At 45.0% G+C, this 16,302-nt stretch overlaps 1 protein-coding gene across 1 annotated transcript; it reads right to left on the bottom strand.

The window, feature by feature from the left end:
- Positions 1-50: 50 nt before the first annotated feature.
- LOC142892194 (calcium uniporter regulatory subunit MCUb, mitochondrial-like) lies at positions 51-15,518 on the bottom strand. The gene is made up of 8 exons (XM_076032188.1): positions 15,156-15,518; positions 3,747-3,813; positions 3,460-3,627; positions 2,647-2,751; positions 2,366-2,526; positions 1,594-1,797; positions 742-858; positions 51-306 (listed from the first exon to the last, which is right to left on the bottom strand). The coding sequence occupies exons 1-8, from the start codon at positions 15,261-15,263 to the stop codon at positions 229-231; spliced, it is 1,008 nt and encodes a 335-aa protein (XP_075888303.1). The 5' UTR covers positions 15,264-15,518; the 3' UTR covers positions 51-228.
- Between the last annotated feature and the right edge of the window lie 784 nt (positions 15,519-16,302).

The following is a 16,302-nucleotide window of genomic DNA, read 5'->3' as shown; positions in this document are numbered from 1 at the left end:
GTCTGTCCGCCCCAAGTAGCACAATGAACTCTGGCAGACAAGAGAGCATCTCAGTGTTGGGTTGAATGCTTTTATTTCAAAAGTCTTATTTGTTTGTTTCTCAAAGACATTAACTGGAATCATGAATGACTGTAAAAAAAACAACAACGATTTTTTTGATACCGAGTAAAAAGTTGCCAATATCAAAATAAAGCAGAGACGGCGTTTCCTGGTGCCAGTGGCCGTGGTTCACGGCTTGGGCTGAATCTCTTCCAGAGGGAGCTGCAGTTCAGTGGGATTTCTCAGACGCCTCAGGTCCTCCTCCACCTGACAACAACACACACAAGACATGCAGTCACACATCTATGCGCTCAACTGGTTACACCACTGTAAAGTAATTTGACTGTTTATTCAAATTTAATTAATTGCATAAAATTTCCCTTCAACTTGTTTTTATCATGGCGTGCATGTAATGAGGTTCTCTCTGTGATACTTGAGGATTTATTTTTTTCCATTTGTAGTTATGGGTCAGATATTTGTGAAATGTTTGAAAAGTGTTGGATGGATTTCAATTATTTGATTATGGTTCTGAATTAGTGACTTGTGTTTGTTCAAAACTTGGTTCAGCCCAATTAAAAAAAAACAAAAAACAGAAAAACAGAAATTTAATGACTAAAGGAGACAAATACAGTCGGGGCCTTTTGACAGGATGTGGACGACAAGCCGCAATGCAACTGTTCAGATTAAAAAAAATGAACCCACCTGAGAAAGTTCATCCTTCAGTTCATTATATTTTGACACGCTGAATTTGCTCTTGTTGGCACCCTTGTAAAAGTAACGCAGAAACTGTCTGTCTTTAACATCTGGATAAACATAGTCCTGTGGGAACAAAGACAGACGCCTGTTATAAACGTGCACATTTCCCCAATGTGGGACTATTAAAGGCTTCCATTCTATTCTAAGGGGAGGAGATGAGCGTCACAACCCGTAACCTGTACAGTGTTCAAGGGCTCTATACCAATACATGTTAATGTTTTAGTGAGATGGTCAATAGAAATATGTTTTGTTTTCTGTTTGCAAGCATTTCATAGGTAAAAAAAGTGGGTCCACTTGTAACGATGCAGCCTTATTTCACCACTCCGAATACACAGTAGCCCAAACGGTGGACGTGCCCTACCCTGACGTGCTATAATAAAGACGAACATCAGAAAACACTGATTAACATCGTTTTTGATATGCTATCCGCCTACTAAATGCTACTACATCTGAAATATAGAAACCATTGGATTTTAGTGAGACTGTTTATTCTGGGGTGACACGGTGGCGCAGAAATTCACACCAAGAAGGTTGTGGGTTCAATTCCAGGCATGGGACCTTTCTGTGTGGCGTTTGCATGTTCTCCCTGTGTTTGCATGGGTTCTCCGGCTTCCTCCCACAGCATGTGAGGTGAATTGAAAACTGTGCGAATGGTTGACTCTCTCTATATGGCCCTGTGATGAACTGCAGGGCTACTGAATGCACACCCTTGGCAATATTATCCAGTTTTCTTCACCCTATGACAGCTGGGATAGGCTCCAGATGGATGTTTTTTTTTTCTGTTTCTCTCAGACCAACCTGCTTGGTGAGGACATAGTAGGCGAAGGCTCCCATGCTGGTGGCATAGGTGATGAAGTAGGTGACTGGCTCCATGACGTCCCAAGAGTACACCCACCAGGTGAGCCAGGCCAGAGCTCCGCCCTGCACTGACAACATGGCCAGGCCGGTCCACACCACCCTGGAGCTTTGGGCCTCGGCCGTCTTGGACAGCTGGGCCCTCACCTGGTGTCGGAGCAACAGAGGTTGGAGTGACGGGTGAGTGAACAGTGGACACGGTTAAATCCACGGTGATGGAGACGCCATGGCGCTGCTGTCTTGTGTTATTTGTACATGTTCCAATTTCTATAGGTTGTGTTATGTCTTGCTGGTGGCAAGGTGGCACAGTGGTTAGCGCTGCCTCCCACAGTCAAAAAAACATGCATGTGTGGTGAATTTGAAACTCTAAATTGTCCATAGGTGTGCATGTGAGTGGGAATGGTTGTTTGTCTCTATGTGGCCCTGCGATGAACTGGCGACATGTCCAGGGTGTCACCCTGCCTTCGCCCTAAGACAGCTGGGAGAGGCTCCAGCTGACCCCTGCAACCCAGAGCCCAGGAAGAAGTGGGTATTGAAAATGGATGGATGGTGGATGGATGGATTGCTTTTTTCTGTAGTCACGTGGCTATCATGGATGTAATTGTGAGAATTCTATCGACAAATGTATTGATCAGTGTCTTATAAGCTCATGGGGGCTGGGCACCAATCTGGGTTAAATAAACAGATCAATCCATCAATCAGTCAATCAATGTACCTTCTCCATGGGGGACAGCTGCTGCTTGAGGTTGTCCAGTTTCTCCAGCAGCTGCCTCTCCTGCAGCAGGTGGTGCTCGGGCTGGTGGAGCGCCGTGTGCAGCAGGTGCACCACGTGCTTCATGTCCTCCAGCTCCATGGCGTGCTCGCTGGACGTGCAGACTGAGTGCAGCAGAGGGATGGAAAAAAGAATAGAAGAAGAAAAAAAAAAAGCAGCCTGTCAGATGATGAATGTCGGACCCTTGCAGCTATGGCTGAGGTGAGACAGTCGGGTGGCCGTACCCTTTTGCGGTGAGCAAACGTTGTAAACTGTGTTATTAATGACGAGCTGAAAGTCCTTCTCCAGCAGGGCGTCAATCAGCGTGGTGTGCGCTATACGCTCTCCGTCTGTCGGCGACACACAAGGAAACATTTTTTTTAAATTGCCATTTCATTTTCTTTTTTTTTTCGTGACCCAGCAGAACAGTTTTCAGACACGGTGCCCGAATAAATCCAAAACCCTCCACAAATGAGACAAAATGAATTACAGGCACTAGCAGGTCAGACATGGAGTTCATTAAGAAGATTTCATTGTTGCAGCAGAAGTCATTGATTTTCAGTTGATACAGATGTGGTACACTTACATGTGGTATTACTGTACAGTTTAATCAATTCTGAGCAACTAAAAAGATAGAAGTTGTGCAGTCTTAAATATTCAATATTCATAACAAGTATTCAAACATGTTTTTTTCCCTTCCCTATAACGAATCTGAATTATAATGTAATTCAGACATACAGTATAATGTATCTGAATGAATCCTGACTGTCAAATCTGGACTGTTTCCAGGAACTAGTAAAGCAGGTACCAGCGTTTCAGCGCTGCGAGGTCCAGACGTAGATAAGGTTTGTTTGAAAAGCAAAGAAGAACAAAACGTGAATTTCAAGTCTGATGAATGTGGGTCACACCCCTCCCTCACTGACTGCAGGAGACATTATGGGCCAATGCAACACTCGCACACTTTTCTGCCAGCACAATATAGTCTGTCAGGTGTGTGTGTGTGTGTGTGTGTGTGTGTGTGTGTGTGTGTGTGCGTGCTAACTGCTGAGGCTTCCCACCTTTGGAAAAGACGGAGGCGGTGACTCCAGGGTCTTCTCTCTGCACATCCTCGATGAGGTCTCCCACGCTCATCAGCATGGGCCGTAGGAAGAAAAGACATTTCTCGTTCCTGGAGGGCAGCGGGACTTCCAGCACCAAACGGCCGTATTTGTACTTCAAGGAGACGTCTGCTATAGAAGAGTTGCAGCCTATTTTAATGCAACTTGTCTTTTTCTTATTCCTTAGTAAAAAAAAAAAAAATGCAAAGAGCATGCAAAACAAAATATATGTAATATCAATGTCTTACCGTCGGGGGGCGCTAGTGTGCTGCAAAACAGTACAGCGGGGTTTCTGAGCGAGGGCTTGAGCTGAACCTGAAAAGCCAGGAGAGCCAGTAAGACAACAAAGCAAACACAAGGAGAAGCGTTAGCGCCGTGCTAACTCTTGTTGTTAGCCTCCCGCCTCGTTCTACCCCCCAGTAAGACAACAAAGCAAACACAGGGAAAGAAGAGAAGCGTTAGCGCCGTGCTAACTCTTGTTGTTAGCCTCCCGCCTCGTTCTACCCCCCAGTAAGACAACAAAGCAAACACAGGGAAAGAAGAGAAGCGTTAGCGCCGTGCTAACTCTTGTTGTTAGCCTCCCGCCCCGCCCTTCCCCCCTTCGACCCTTACGCCCCGCCCTTTGTCAACTGTCATTTCAGCTGATGGCAGAGAGCAAACGGATCCGCAGTAACCTGGCGGGATGTGAGGAGCAGCAAGCTGCCAAGCGGCCACATTAATCTAGCTGGTTGGCTGGCTTCTTCTCAACACCACTTTTATTTAACCGCGCAGCTGATGGTGCAAAATCCTGACGTGAACCTTTTCCTCTCATTACGTTAATTAAACTCCGGGTGCCGCTGTATTAATGCAACACGGCTCAACTCTGGAGGTGAGCACAAGGCCGCGAGCGTCTCCCAGCGCTGCTGCAGCTGCTGGTGAATTATGCTGCTGTGCCTCCGGTGACAACAAATACGTTCACGTACTGAATTTTATATGAACAGAGCTCCATAAAAAATGTGCGACAAACAGGCGTCCTGGGGTTGGATCACCTCGGTTTTCCGAACCTGTAAAACAGAACCACTGTGCAGCCGTTTCTCCCCGGAGAGGAATCCACTGGAGCACCATCCACAGTGAAGAAGGATCCACCTGTAAAGCTTTCGAAGTGTCACATTGCTGTGCGGAGGGGGAGCCACTCGTTTTTACTACGCTTTGCCGAGGAAAACAACGTCTAGAGGCCAGCGTTTACTGAGCCGGCACCAGACAGGCAGAGGAGAAGCCGTTGGGACGGAGCATCGGCACAATGATCAGTAGTGAAAAGGAAGTTATTGAACGTGAGCAGGAGACGCTGAATTACAAGGGTTCTCGGCCTGCTCATTAGGCCGTGCACTGCACCGTGAAGGAAGACCTGACTTTTGTTGATTTTGTGTCCCAAACAGCGACACGCCACTAACAAACAAACTCTGAAACGTCAGAGAATGGTCCTCCATAGCTCGCAGTGTAACACCGGGAATCTAATCCTCCACACCGGAGTTTGTGTTGTGTTTTCCGCATAGTCGCTGGACTTTCTCACACAGTCCAAAGTCGTGCAGGTTAGTTGAAGTGGCAGATCTAAATTGTGATTATCTTTGGGAAGGATTGTGTGAAGGATTCTAGGTCTCTGTGGGCTTGTAATACAAGTGCTGACAGTAGGTATGTTGATGTATAGACCGTTATTAGAACATCCGCTGGATTATTTTGTTTAATGTGGATTATAACCGGTGGCTCCTCTGGACATAAACCTTCAATGGCAAAGCATTAACCAAAACAAATAAGATTCCAACATGTGTTTATGACATTTACTACAATCTTACGAAAGATAAATGACTCACTGGTTTCACTGCATGCGTGTCGCATCCACACGACCTTTTAAAAAAGGCGGTTTCCAGTGAAGTGCAGCGGTTTAATGTAGCAGTGATTTGTTAAAGTGCCTCACGCCTCAGCAAGTGAGAACCAAAAGGTCTAACCTGACGCGGAGAAAACGGATGCATCTCATTCTCATCCCGGGAGATCCAATCTGTCCTCGTTTAGTGGCGCTGCGGTTAATGTACAGACATTTATAACCGTGGCTGCCACGCTAGAACGCCATCCTCTCAACACTGAACCTCCAGCGGTGCAAACACATCAGCCGGGAGCCCCGGAGCAGCATCTCACTCATCACCAGTCCCGCAGAAGACAGTTTTTCCTCACGATGGAGATTACCATATGGAAAAATGTAGAGGCAGGGGCGGCCAAGCACAGCTAATGCAGCGAGTGGGTGGCCAGATGTTTTCCAAAAGAAAATAAACAACACCTTGTGTTTTCTTGCTGTAAGCAAACAGCTCAAGACAGTCTGGTCACAGGCTGTTAATGTGGAGCCAGGCAGCATCAGGCAGTGTGTGTGTGTGCGTGCGTTTGTCTTTGTAAAAATCATTGACCGGAATCAATTCAACAGCTGACTGACTCTGGCCAGTTTAGTATGCCACGCACGTGCCACACTCACACCGCACTCCAGCGTAAAAATAAATCAAACAGACGCCGGCCACTGTGGCACAAAAGGCAGCCGGAGAGGAACGTGACCAGTAGCCGTCTTTCTCCACAGCACTTTGCCGCCGATAATGCGGCAGCAACACACGCCAGCCATTCAGCGCTGGAACATTAAGTGACCGTTTAACCACAATGTGTCAGCCAGTGACAGTGCAGCAAGGGGATTGGTGTTCACGGAACCCCCGAGGGACAGTTTGGCAGAAGGCACCGCCGGCCTCGTTAGACTCGGTGGCGTTGTTAATTACATTTTTGGTCCAATCCTTTCGTTTGAAGGTTAAGTGTGTGTTATTTGGTGATTTTGAAGAAGAAAAAGCGACATCAAGAGGTTGCATTTTAGATTGCAGCACTATTTTCCTCCTCCTCCCTCTCCTGAGCTTGCCAATGAACTATGGTGGTCTGCACATCCAAACCTGGAGACCTCGTACACCTTATTCTTCATCTTCTTCATGTTCTTCTTCAAATTCTCATTAGTTTATTTGAGGACGTGAGAGTTCACCCCAAATATGAAACTTGTTTTCAGGTTGGCTGGATTGTCCAAACCGGGCTCCCTTAGAAATATGACAGTGCAAGATGGCAAGTGAGAGCAAGACCCTTGCTCTGTGCATATTCTCATATATGTATAGCCCCAATTCCACCGGCCAAAAAACGTGGTGATGTCCCGCTACTAATCGGCATTTGGTGGCAGTGGAATCTGCTCACCGAGCCGTGCTGTTGCGCGACGAAACGGGTCAAACAACCCGGCAAGCGACCCGGGTAATAATCGGCACCGATCGGCTCCGCACCGATCGGCTTGCGATGGAATTGGGACACCCGGGACAACACCACCTTTGTTACCTGCCGCACGGGGTGACGTTGCGCGTCACATGCGCTACGTCATAACCTAGCGCACGTCGTATATCAGGTACTGAAGCAAAGGCGTTTGCATTCCATACTGAATTTGAGAAGCGACAACATGCATCACTGGCAGAATTCTGAAATCCGAGAATTGATATGAGAACCGTTTAAGGGGAGGAAAACCAAATTAGTTTTATTGTACTGCGAGAATACACTTTTATTAATGTATTTATGTGCACTGTATTGAGCTTTTACAGGTCTCTCTCTCTCTCTCTCTCTCTCTCTCTCTCTGTCTCCATTTTGCTACAGGTCCAAGTCAGAATATGAGCTGCTGCTGCTGCTGCCAAGACCTTAACTAATCAATTTATTTCATTTCAGTTTCGTTATGTGTTCTAATAAATATCTTAACACGTCAGCTTGCTGGAGTGTGACTTGTTGTGCTGCTTCCTTTTGAGCCAGGGTCATCATAAACCAAAGTTGTTAATTAAAGTTTATATTTCCTTGTGTTGTTTCGCTACCCAACTAAACAGCAAGCCGTCATTCTGCAAGAGGCATCTCCTCTGTTTTTGCAATGATAATAACAACATAATGCTGCATTATTTTGTGTGATAATAATACATCGATGTGTCGTAAATTTTAAAGAAATGTCGTCAACACAAATGCAACTCATGCCAGCGAAAAGCTTCAAAATGTGCAGCAGAAACGGTAAGACAAAGCATACTACTATTGCATAATGGTACTGTGGCCTACATATCATAATAAATAATAAATCGAACGATCTCTGGTGATTCCCTACACTGTTTCGAGGACGACATTTACAGGGGCACGGCACAGAGCCGCCACGTGACTGTAGCTGTTACTGAGCACAACGTGAAGAGGAAGTAGATGTGGCAAATGTAAACGTTGAAAGGTATTTCAGAAGTTAGACCACACAATAAAATGTGATTTACAAAATATAGCGCTACTTAGTGTGCTGGAGGACTAGTTGAATTGTTTTATAGCCTTGATCATGTGACAAAAAGGGAGTCACATGATGAAGAGGATGTATGACAGGTGTATAGTTACAGTGCTTACTCAACATTTTAGCTGTTTATTTATTGACAACAACCTGTTGTATCATTAATGATGTGATATATACTGTATGTACATTTTGTTTTGAGACAAATGTGCATTTACACTTCAGTGGTAGAATCCTGACTGGGGCACCTGAAGATTAATTCTCTGTTAATTAATTCAACAGTTTGTGGAGTCTGTGCAGTCTGTTGAGCTAAAAGCTGTGTACCATGCATTTGTCTAACATGCTCTGCGCTTGTGCAAACAGAGACACACCCACACATTACAAATAAAGCATGTAAAAGATGGGCTTGCAGAGCAAGACTCAGAGCTGAAGACTGAGCGAGTCCCGGCCCGGCAAACACAAAAGCTGCGGCAGCCGCACCCAGTCTGAGTCACAAGACACTCGGTGCAGCCTCCAGGATGTCACGGGCCACTGGGTGGGATCGGAGTGTCTGCGATAACCGAGGGCTCCTGAAAGTAAACAAGTGTTTGCTTATCAAAACAGAGCACACTTGCCAATTACCGAGCTAGATGCAGCGAGTGCACCGCCGTCTACTCGTCGTCCTTCACACGTACCCAGAAGTCAGCGTGGCTCTGCAGAGAGAAGTGGCGGCGCACGTCTGCTTCCCCCCACTCAACCGTTCCCTCCCTGACTCTCGGCAATTAGTGGGCGTGTGTGTTTCCCCTTAAAGGTCCGCTGTGTAACATTTGGCCTGATTTACAATTTTCATATTGCTAAAAGTTCAATATACTGCCCATAAAAACATTAAGAATTATGAATGAATGAATGAATGAATGAAATACTCTTGGAACGGTTCTTATTTATAAACATGACACAAAAAGTAAGGAAATTTGTATTTGGTAGATTATTTCTTTGTTGCAACAATGCTTCTTGACCCCTGCCTTCGCCCTATGACAGCTGGGATAGGCTCCAGCAGACCCCCGTGACCCTGAGCTCGGGACTAAGCGGGTATGAAAAATGAATGAATGAACAATGCTTCTTGGAAATTAATCTTATATTGTTGGAAAACCTGTTTATTCCCCTTTTAAATGGTGCCACACTTGTAAGGAACATGCATTTGTGGGGTGAGTATCTGGGTTGCACCCATGAAAAATGTGACAAATCTTCTCTGCCGAGTCAAACAACTTATTCTGCTGGTGACTCTTGTTTGGTGGATTGGATGATTGAAATTTGAAGAAACAAAACATTTCGGGTGAATGCTCGCTTCCTCAAATAAAGCAACAAAGAAGAAGGTGGACGAGGTATCCAGGTTTGTGAGCGCAGGCCACCGTAGTTCAGTGGAAAGCTCGGGAGAGGGAGGGTGAGAGGGTGAGCGCAGCAATCTAAAATCTAACCACTTGGTGTCCGCTGTTACTTCTAAAAAGCTCCAAATATTACACACTTTAAGCTACGAGATCCTCCATTTTAACAACTGCAACGGGAGAGGGGGAGGGAAAAAATGCAACGTCTCTCCTCTGCAGTACAGCAGGCAGGGTTCCACCCCCCAACAATAAGCAAGGATTCCCCCAGGGGGCCACGGTGAACTTTGTCACAGCTGAGCTATGGCCTGTTGCATCGCCACCTCCTGAAGGCATCTCCAGCCCTACCCCAACCCCCTCTTGTTCAAGGGTTGATCCCACCGAGCAGAAGGAGGGGGCCATTTGTCTGGGAAACGCAAGCAAGCGACGGCCGCTGTGATTTGCCGTATCACCGGGACTTCTCGCAGGTGGAGATGGGAAACGCAGTGAGTGACAAATGGCCTCAACGCGGCTGTGAAAAATGAAGGCTGCCACGGTCAGAAAATGAGCCGAGCCCGGCCACCGCCGCCACTCAGGTGCACCGTACCGTGAAAATCATTTACATCGAGGCATCCGTCTTTACCGACATAATGACCCTGTCAGGTTCAGGGGGAGCTGAGAAGGAAACGAAGCAAGTGGGGAGGCGACGGATGCGCTACGTCAGCGTGAAAAGGAAAAGAAAATGGAGCGAGACAGCAGATCTGCGGTGAGACTCGGAGGGAAGAGGCAGATTTTGATTGGATTCGCACGGAGAATGCAAGGACGGCCGTTGGTGAAAGAGAAACAACCATCAGTTACGGTACAATGGAGGGAAGGCCGACAGAAAACTGCTGCGCTGACAGATAATCACATGGGTTTCAGATTGCAGATAGATAGCCTTTTCAATATTACAGAGCAATTACAATAAGAACAATTCTACCATTTACAATCATTACTTGGCCATTTTTTCCTCAATTTTCCTCAAGTGTCCCTGCATTAGCTTTAATTAGAACTGATAAGCTACATGATGCTTTATGAACGTTATGGGTTTTTATTACAGTAGTTATGATTCTCCACGTGTGTGTGCAATGCTGCTGTTTAGCAGGAAGCTATCCAGCTCCCTCGCTGGGAAACAGAATACGAAGGCGCATCACTGTCAAGCCACAGAAATAATGACGGATCAATACCACCCTGTTGTTGTTATCACCACAATCAATAAACACCGCAACTGAAACATCCAGTGGTGATTAGTCTGGGGCGTAAAGTTGAACCTGGTTCCATTTCTTGGTGGCCATTGAGTGAATCATAGTGACTGCTAGTCAACCCGTTATCTTAATCATGTGAATGGTGCGAGTGCTCCTGTGGTCAAGTCTGACAAAATAATGCTGGGATGATCATAACTGAAGATCACAAAACAAAGGACTATATCCATAGACAAGAGGAGAACTGAGTATCATTCAACATTTTTTGATATAATGCCAAATATAATACTTCAGTTGGATAGTTTTTTTTTTTTTTTTACAAAAATGAATATTCATTACAGCACAAAACATTAATTTCTGGTTTCACCGGTGATTCAAATCAGAATTTCATCCAAGTCAATTTTGTTGTATTCCCGTCCTTTGTTGCTACATCTTCGGCACAAATGCTGTATTTTGCTTTATTTTTATCCACCTTAATGAAGTGCAGTCACGCTCTGGACTTCTTCGGCATGATGCTAATTTTCACTGTGAGTGTCTTTAGTTCACGTCGCTGTAATGTGAAAGCCAATCGACAGTGACTTTAGATGCTATGATTGACTTTCTTGGATACTGAAAAGATGATTCATTTGTCGATATCTGTAGGATATGGGTAGGATTGGAGCATTTGAAAAGTACCGAAATTCGGTTGCAAGCCCAAGACAACACGCAAAGAAAAATGGAAAATTTAAAAAGTACACGTACTGTAGCTGGCAACGTCGTGACGGACAAAGAAATTGTCTCTAAAACAACAGGGTAGTATGTCCCCCATCACCACTGCTTTTAAGCGATGGTTGGACCTTATATTGCCGGTGGCTGTATAGAGAGAATTATGTTGTTATTCTCATCGGTAAACAACCACTTTGGGCAGCACAAAATGATCTGCGGCCACTTTTATTTAGTGGCGGGGATTAAAGTCTGACGCAGCGCTCGAGAGAGAATCGAACAAATGAGCCGCGGAGGCAATTCAAGCTTATACCCGCAGACCAATTTAAGAGAGAACCGAGTCAAGACGAGCACCGGAGGTTGACGGGACCACATTAATCACCACGGGAAGGCAGAAGTGGGAAACACAGTAGTGGAGTTGTCAACTAAAGAGCGCTTTCAACTTCAAAAATAAAGCAAAGGAAGATAAACAACAGTTTGCAAAGTCATTATTGTCTATGTCTCGCAAGTGAGAACAGTAAACGTTAGACAATGACACATTTGTGAAGTCTATCATTTCATCAAGAATGAATAAACAAAGGAGGCAGACTAAAAGTCTTGCATATAAAAACATTTCATTGTCGAGGTCCACGGCCGTTCAGAGAGAAAGCAAATCGTTCAGAGGGGGGGAAAAAAAACAACCCAATAAAGATGTCAGTTCAAAATTTGTGCAAGAATAAAAAAGTATTGCATTTTACTTTCCTGCCAAGATGCCATATTGACTGGTGGGGTTCTGGGAAGAGACAAAAGGGCCAAACATTCTTCTGCCTGCAGTGCGCTGGCACTGGCTGCTGGAAACCTGCAGTGTGCTGATCATCTCTTTGCTGAAAACCAAACTGTCTGGCTAAATGCACCAAATCTCCTGCGATCAATACACTGCAAAGTGACAAGTAACTTTAGATGTACTGAAACACTCCTTAAAGGCCTCTCACCAAACAATGTCCAGTTCTCTGTGCAGTAACTTGGTCTTGTGAGGTAACTGAGGCAGGGCAGCTCTGTACTCAGCCAGTTGTGCTGAAACTAAACCTCTTCCATTTTACTGTGTAATGCCAGTCATGCTGGTGAAAGCTACAAAACCAACAGATGGGGCCAGCTGTCAGGTCAGCAAGCCAATCATTTACAGTTGTACATTTTTAGTCGTCATTAAATATTTGCCAGACATTTTTTTGTGATTAAAAATATTTGGCTGCATCAGAGGCACAAAAGCAGATGGAAAATATGGAGTTGTTTATTGTTAATGAGACAAAAATAAGAAAACTAAATTCTTGTCGTTCCTTTCCTCTGGATGTGTTGCCTTCTGTTCTGGAACAGTGCACATGCAGCATGTGGGTAAATGTTGGCGACTGCACTACAATAAACTGCACTTGAAGACTGTAGAGCAATTCTTAGTGTGATCCAGTATGTCACAAAAGCACAAGGTGTCAAAAAAAAAATTTCCACCACTATGCTCATTTCTGCCACACTTTGCCTTCATTTCAGCAATGTAGGGCTCATTCATATCTGCACATCCAACCATAACAGAGCTGGGACTGCGACAGGAAACAACAGTAATGTATCCCAATGTGCTGGGAAAACTCATGTTTTGTTTTTAGTACGGCCGTAGCATTGTGTCTGTATCAGTCTCTGATATTGTGTGTTGTTGGCAGGGCAAACACTCACAACACCACAGTGTCATGGGGTTTTGTCCAGAGCAGAGTTGACGACTGTGCATAAAATTTGCATCCAAACTGAACAGAAGGACGTTTTGTGTTTATGAGTGCCGTCATTGCGGAAGTAATTTGCAAAAAGTGCCGCCCTGCCCCTCCGGTACCTAAAAATGCAACACCAGAGAGTCTTCTTCAATACCTTCAAATGGTGGATAAAGCAAACTTGCAACTTATTAATGAAAATTACCTCTAGACGGGATAAGCAAGCAATATCTCCGATCCTTGCTCTGTTTCGCCACCTGGATCTTTATAACGGCCCCTTAACGTTGGGCACAGCCATCAAACTGACATATGATCTGACACTGATCACTACACCAGCAGAAAAATGCTAAAGCCGCACGTCTGTCAGAAGCTACTCTCAGTACCGCAGTAGTGGTTCAGGCTCTATCATTTTGATGTCCATCCATCCATCTTCTGTCACTGCTTATCATGCACTTGTGGCAGCCAAGGTGCTGGAGCCTGTTCTAGAATTCCGAGTTAGCATAACATGCACGTCCTTGTACTGTGGGAGGAAGTATTTCCCTGCTAACTGTTGCTAGTACTGACTGCAGTCAAGAAATTACACAACAACATCATCACTTTCTGACAATAAAGCCAGACTCTATCAAGGTTTCCAATAAAGCGAAATGGTTTGCTAACAATTTCTGTTTCCCTGGAGCAGATGCCTGAGTGTTGTTTTCAGGGCTCGTGTGCACTCCTCGTAAATGATGGCTTTGAGAATTGCTTAAATGAATGTTGACAAAAAGAAAAGAAAACACACCCATTCCATTGACCACCCCCCTTCGGGACTCATCTCAGGTGTGATTAGTCAATGTTGTCCAACAACAGCTCGATAGTCAATTAAAGTCTGTTTGCACTTCCGAGTGCCTTTTTCAGCTCCTCTTGAATAACTTGTGCATGTGTGCTTGGATGTGCATCCCCTCCACACACCAAAGAGGACAAAGAGACTTCATTTAATGGTATTGAATCATACGCCTTATTTGAAAAGGTTCTGCCCTTTCTCCCCGTCTTTGGAACTGCAGCCACTCTGCCACAGCATGGTGGAAAAATATTGAGTATAACCCCTTGAAGAATGCAGCATACATTACATTACTTATGCAAAGCATGACATATTAACTGAGCTAGGATTTAATTACATGAAAAAAATCTTTATAAACCTGCGCTTGTGGCAAGAAATACTGAGCTTTCTGACGTGATGACTGTAGTTTTATCGAGGGTGGTCGAATGCAACTTTGCGCGAGAACACTATCAGATGGGCACAACTGCAGCTCAAATGGTATATAGGGATGTGTCTAAAAATAGAACTCAGCTTAGTCACCAGGGCAAACTGGAGTGACTCATGACAGCTTGCCCATCTAACTGGAAACACATGCTATTTTTTTTCAACATTGGAAACTATCATTATTCACTTGGAGCAGAGCAGAGCAGAGCCTTGCAGGAAAGCGTCCACTGCTCTCCCTGTACCGGTGGAGGCATCAACGAGGGACCTGCTTGCTCACGACTCACCCGACCTCTGCAGATCCCTTTGCAATAGATCACAACTCAAATAAATGAAACATAGCTGATGCAACGTTGGAGTTGCTTGTTGCAGATTCTGATACATCTACACGACTTTTTGCAGCCTTTCCCATCTGCAGAAAGTCGTGTATGCATGCATCTTAGGATGAGCAGATGGATATTTACTGCATCCTTGCAGAAGAGTGTTTTTATACTGATGTGTGTTGTGACAGTCATGCACTTGATTTGAGGATGCAAGATGCAAATCTCTACAGAAAAATTACAGGTTGCAGAGTACAGCCATATGGCTTCATGCCAACACAACCTCTTTATATTCCATCGGATATTAAGACCTCTTAAGCCACGTCAGTCATGAGACGTGTGGGAAATGCACTTTAAGTAATCTATTTTTTCTTTCTAAAGAACACTGACAGTCATATAAATAGATTAGAACATCCAGGAAGTATTTTCAGATTCATGTAAGTACAGTAATGCATGAATGGAAAAAAAAAAAAACATTATATTTTTCTACAACTATACATTGTATGTTGTTTGTTTTGCTATATGTGTTAGACAAAAACAGTGACAGTAAAACGACAAGCAAGAAAAGAACTACGCTGCTAAAACACTGGTGTCAGCTATTCATAAAACCCAAGTGGTTGTTTAGCGGCTGTTACGTTAAAACCAAAACCAGAACCCGTGAATCGAGCATCTCACTAATTCTCTCTACTGTGCGGCTGAGCCATTGAAGACAGTCAAGTGTGACAACGTTGAAAACCGATTAAGTTCGCGACAAACTGACCTTTTGGAGCAACGCGCCCGAGCAGCGAGTTTTTAGAGCGCCGTGGAGAGGCTGGGCACTTCCCAGAAGTCTCGCCGCAACTTTGTGAAACATCCGCACCGAAGCCATCCTCCTCGACGATGGGGAGCCGCTTTAGCTCTGCGGGCGAGGCATTTACAGTTTACGCGTAGAAATAAACGGCTCCACAGTTCGCTTCTCGGCGCCCGCTCTTGTCGTTCTTAAACGGGCTGTTGCTTATGGAAGTGACAACAGATGAGTCGGTATCTGGGACGGAGGAGGAGGGAGGGCGGCCGGAGGCGGGAACGGCCCAGCCCAAACTGCATACCAATTCTCCTACATCACAGGCGCTCGCTCGGTACTTCCTTCCGCCGCGTTCCCTCACGTCAACCCTCTTCCTTCCTTTTTCTCGCCGGACTGCTTTTACGGTATCCGACCGACAGGGGGCGCAACCTTTAGGTGGCAAAATGTATAATAGCAGACGTTAAAAGAAGACGACGTTGGACATTTTTTTTTTTTTTGCAAAAACACGCGCCATACGGTAAACCAGCGGGACAACGAGGCTCATCCTGATGTAAATATTATTTATTATATATTATAATTATTTTTTTCTACCAGCACCGTCCGCTATAAAATGTAATCTTAATTTGAGCCCAGGGTATGAAGTCTGTTAAGTCTGCAAAGAATAGACTGTAAAAGAAAGTAATATATCATGACAGCAATGTTTAAACAGACGCAAGTAATATGATTTCGTAGGATTTGTGATAAGAAACCCTCCATCAAGCCTCAAAGATGCCCCAAATCAGCCCATACTCTATTTGACCTGAGTGGTTTAAAATACCGGTTGTGTTCATTTTAGGCTTGAATTGTTGATAATGTTGTCATCTTATTGTATTGAAGTCAAACTTCTGTATTGCTCTCTGTGTCTTTTCAAATTTGAATCAGAATTCTGAAACTCCTTGGTGGCAAGGCTCCGGGGGTGGATGAGATCTGCCCCGAGTACCTCAAGTCTCTGGATGTGCAGGGACTGTCGTGGCTGACACGTCTCTGTAACATCGCGTGGTTCCTCTTTTTAAAAAGGGGGACTGGAGGGTGTGCTCTAATTACAGAGGGATCACACTCCTCAGCCTCCCCGGTAAAGTCTATTCCA

This window comes from Nelusetta ayraudi, unplaced genomic scaffold (assembly GCF_046127955.1).
Source record: "Nelusetta ayraudi isolate G7.1 ecotype Tasmania unplaced genomic scaffold, CSIRO-AGI_Nayr_v1 ptg000004l, whole genome shotgun sequence".
NCBI lineage: Eukaryota > Metazoa > Chordata > Actinopteri > Tetraodontiformes > Monacanthidae > Nelusetta > Nelusetta ayraudi.
Note: the sequence above shows the minus strand (reverse complement) of the source record. Positions and strands in the feature narration are given on the sequence as shown.

Bases quoted from the DNA above. Each gene is read 5' to 3' on its own strand.
- LOC142892194 (XM_076032188.1), bottom strand. From the start codon at position 15,263: ATGGCTTCGGTGCGGATGTTTCACAAAGTTGCGGCGAGACTTCTGGGA. The intron at 1,798-2,365 runs GTACATTGATTG...CTCCGACACCAG, and splicing joins AGCTGTCCCCCATGGAGAAG to GTGAGGGCCCAGCTGTCCAA. The intron at 307-741 runs GTGGGTTCATTT...TGTTGTTGTCAG, and splicing joins TGAAGGATGAACTTTCTCAG to GTGGAGGAGGACCTGAGGCG.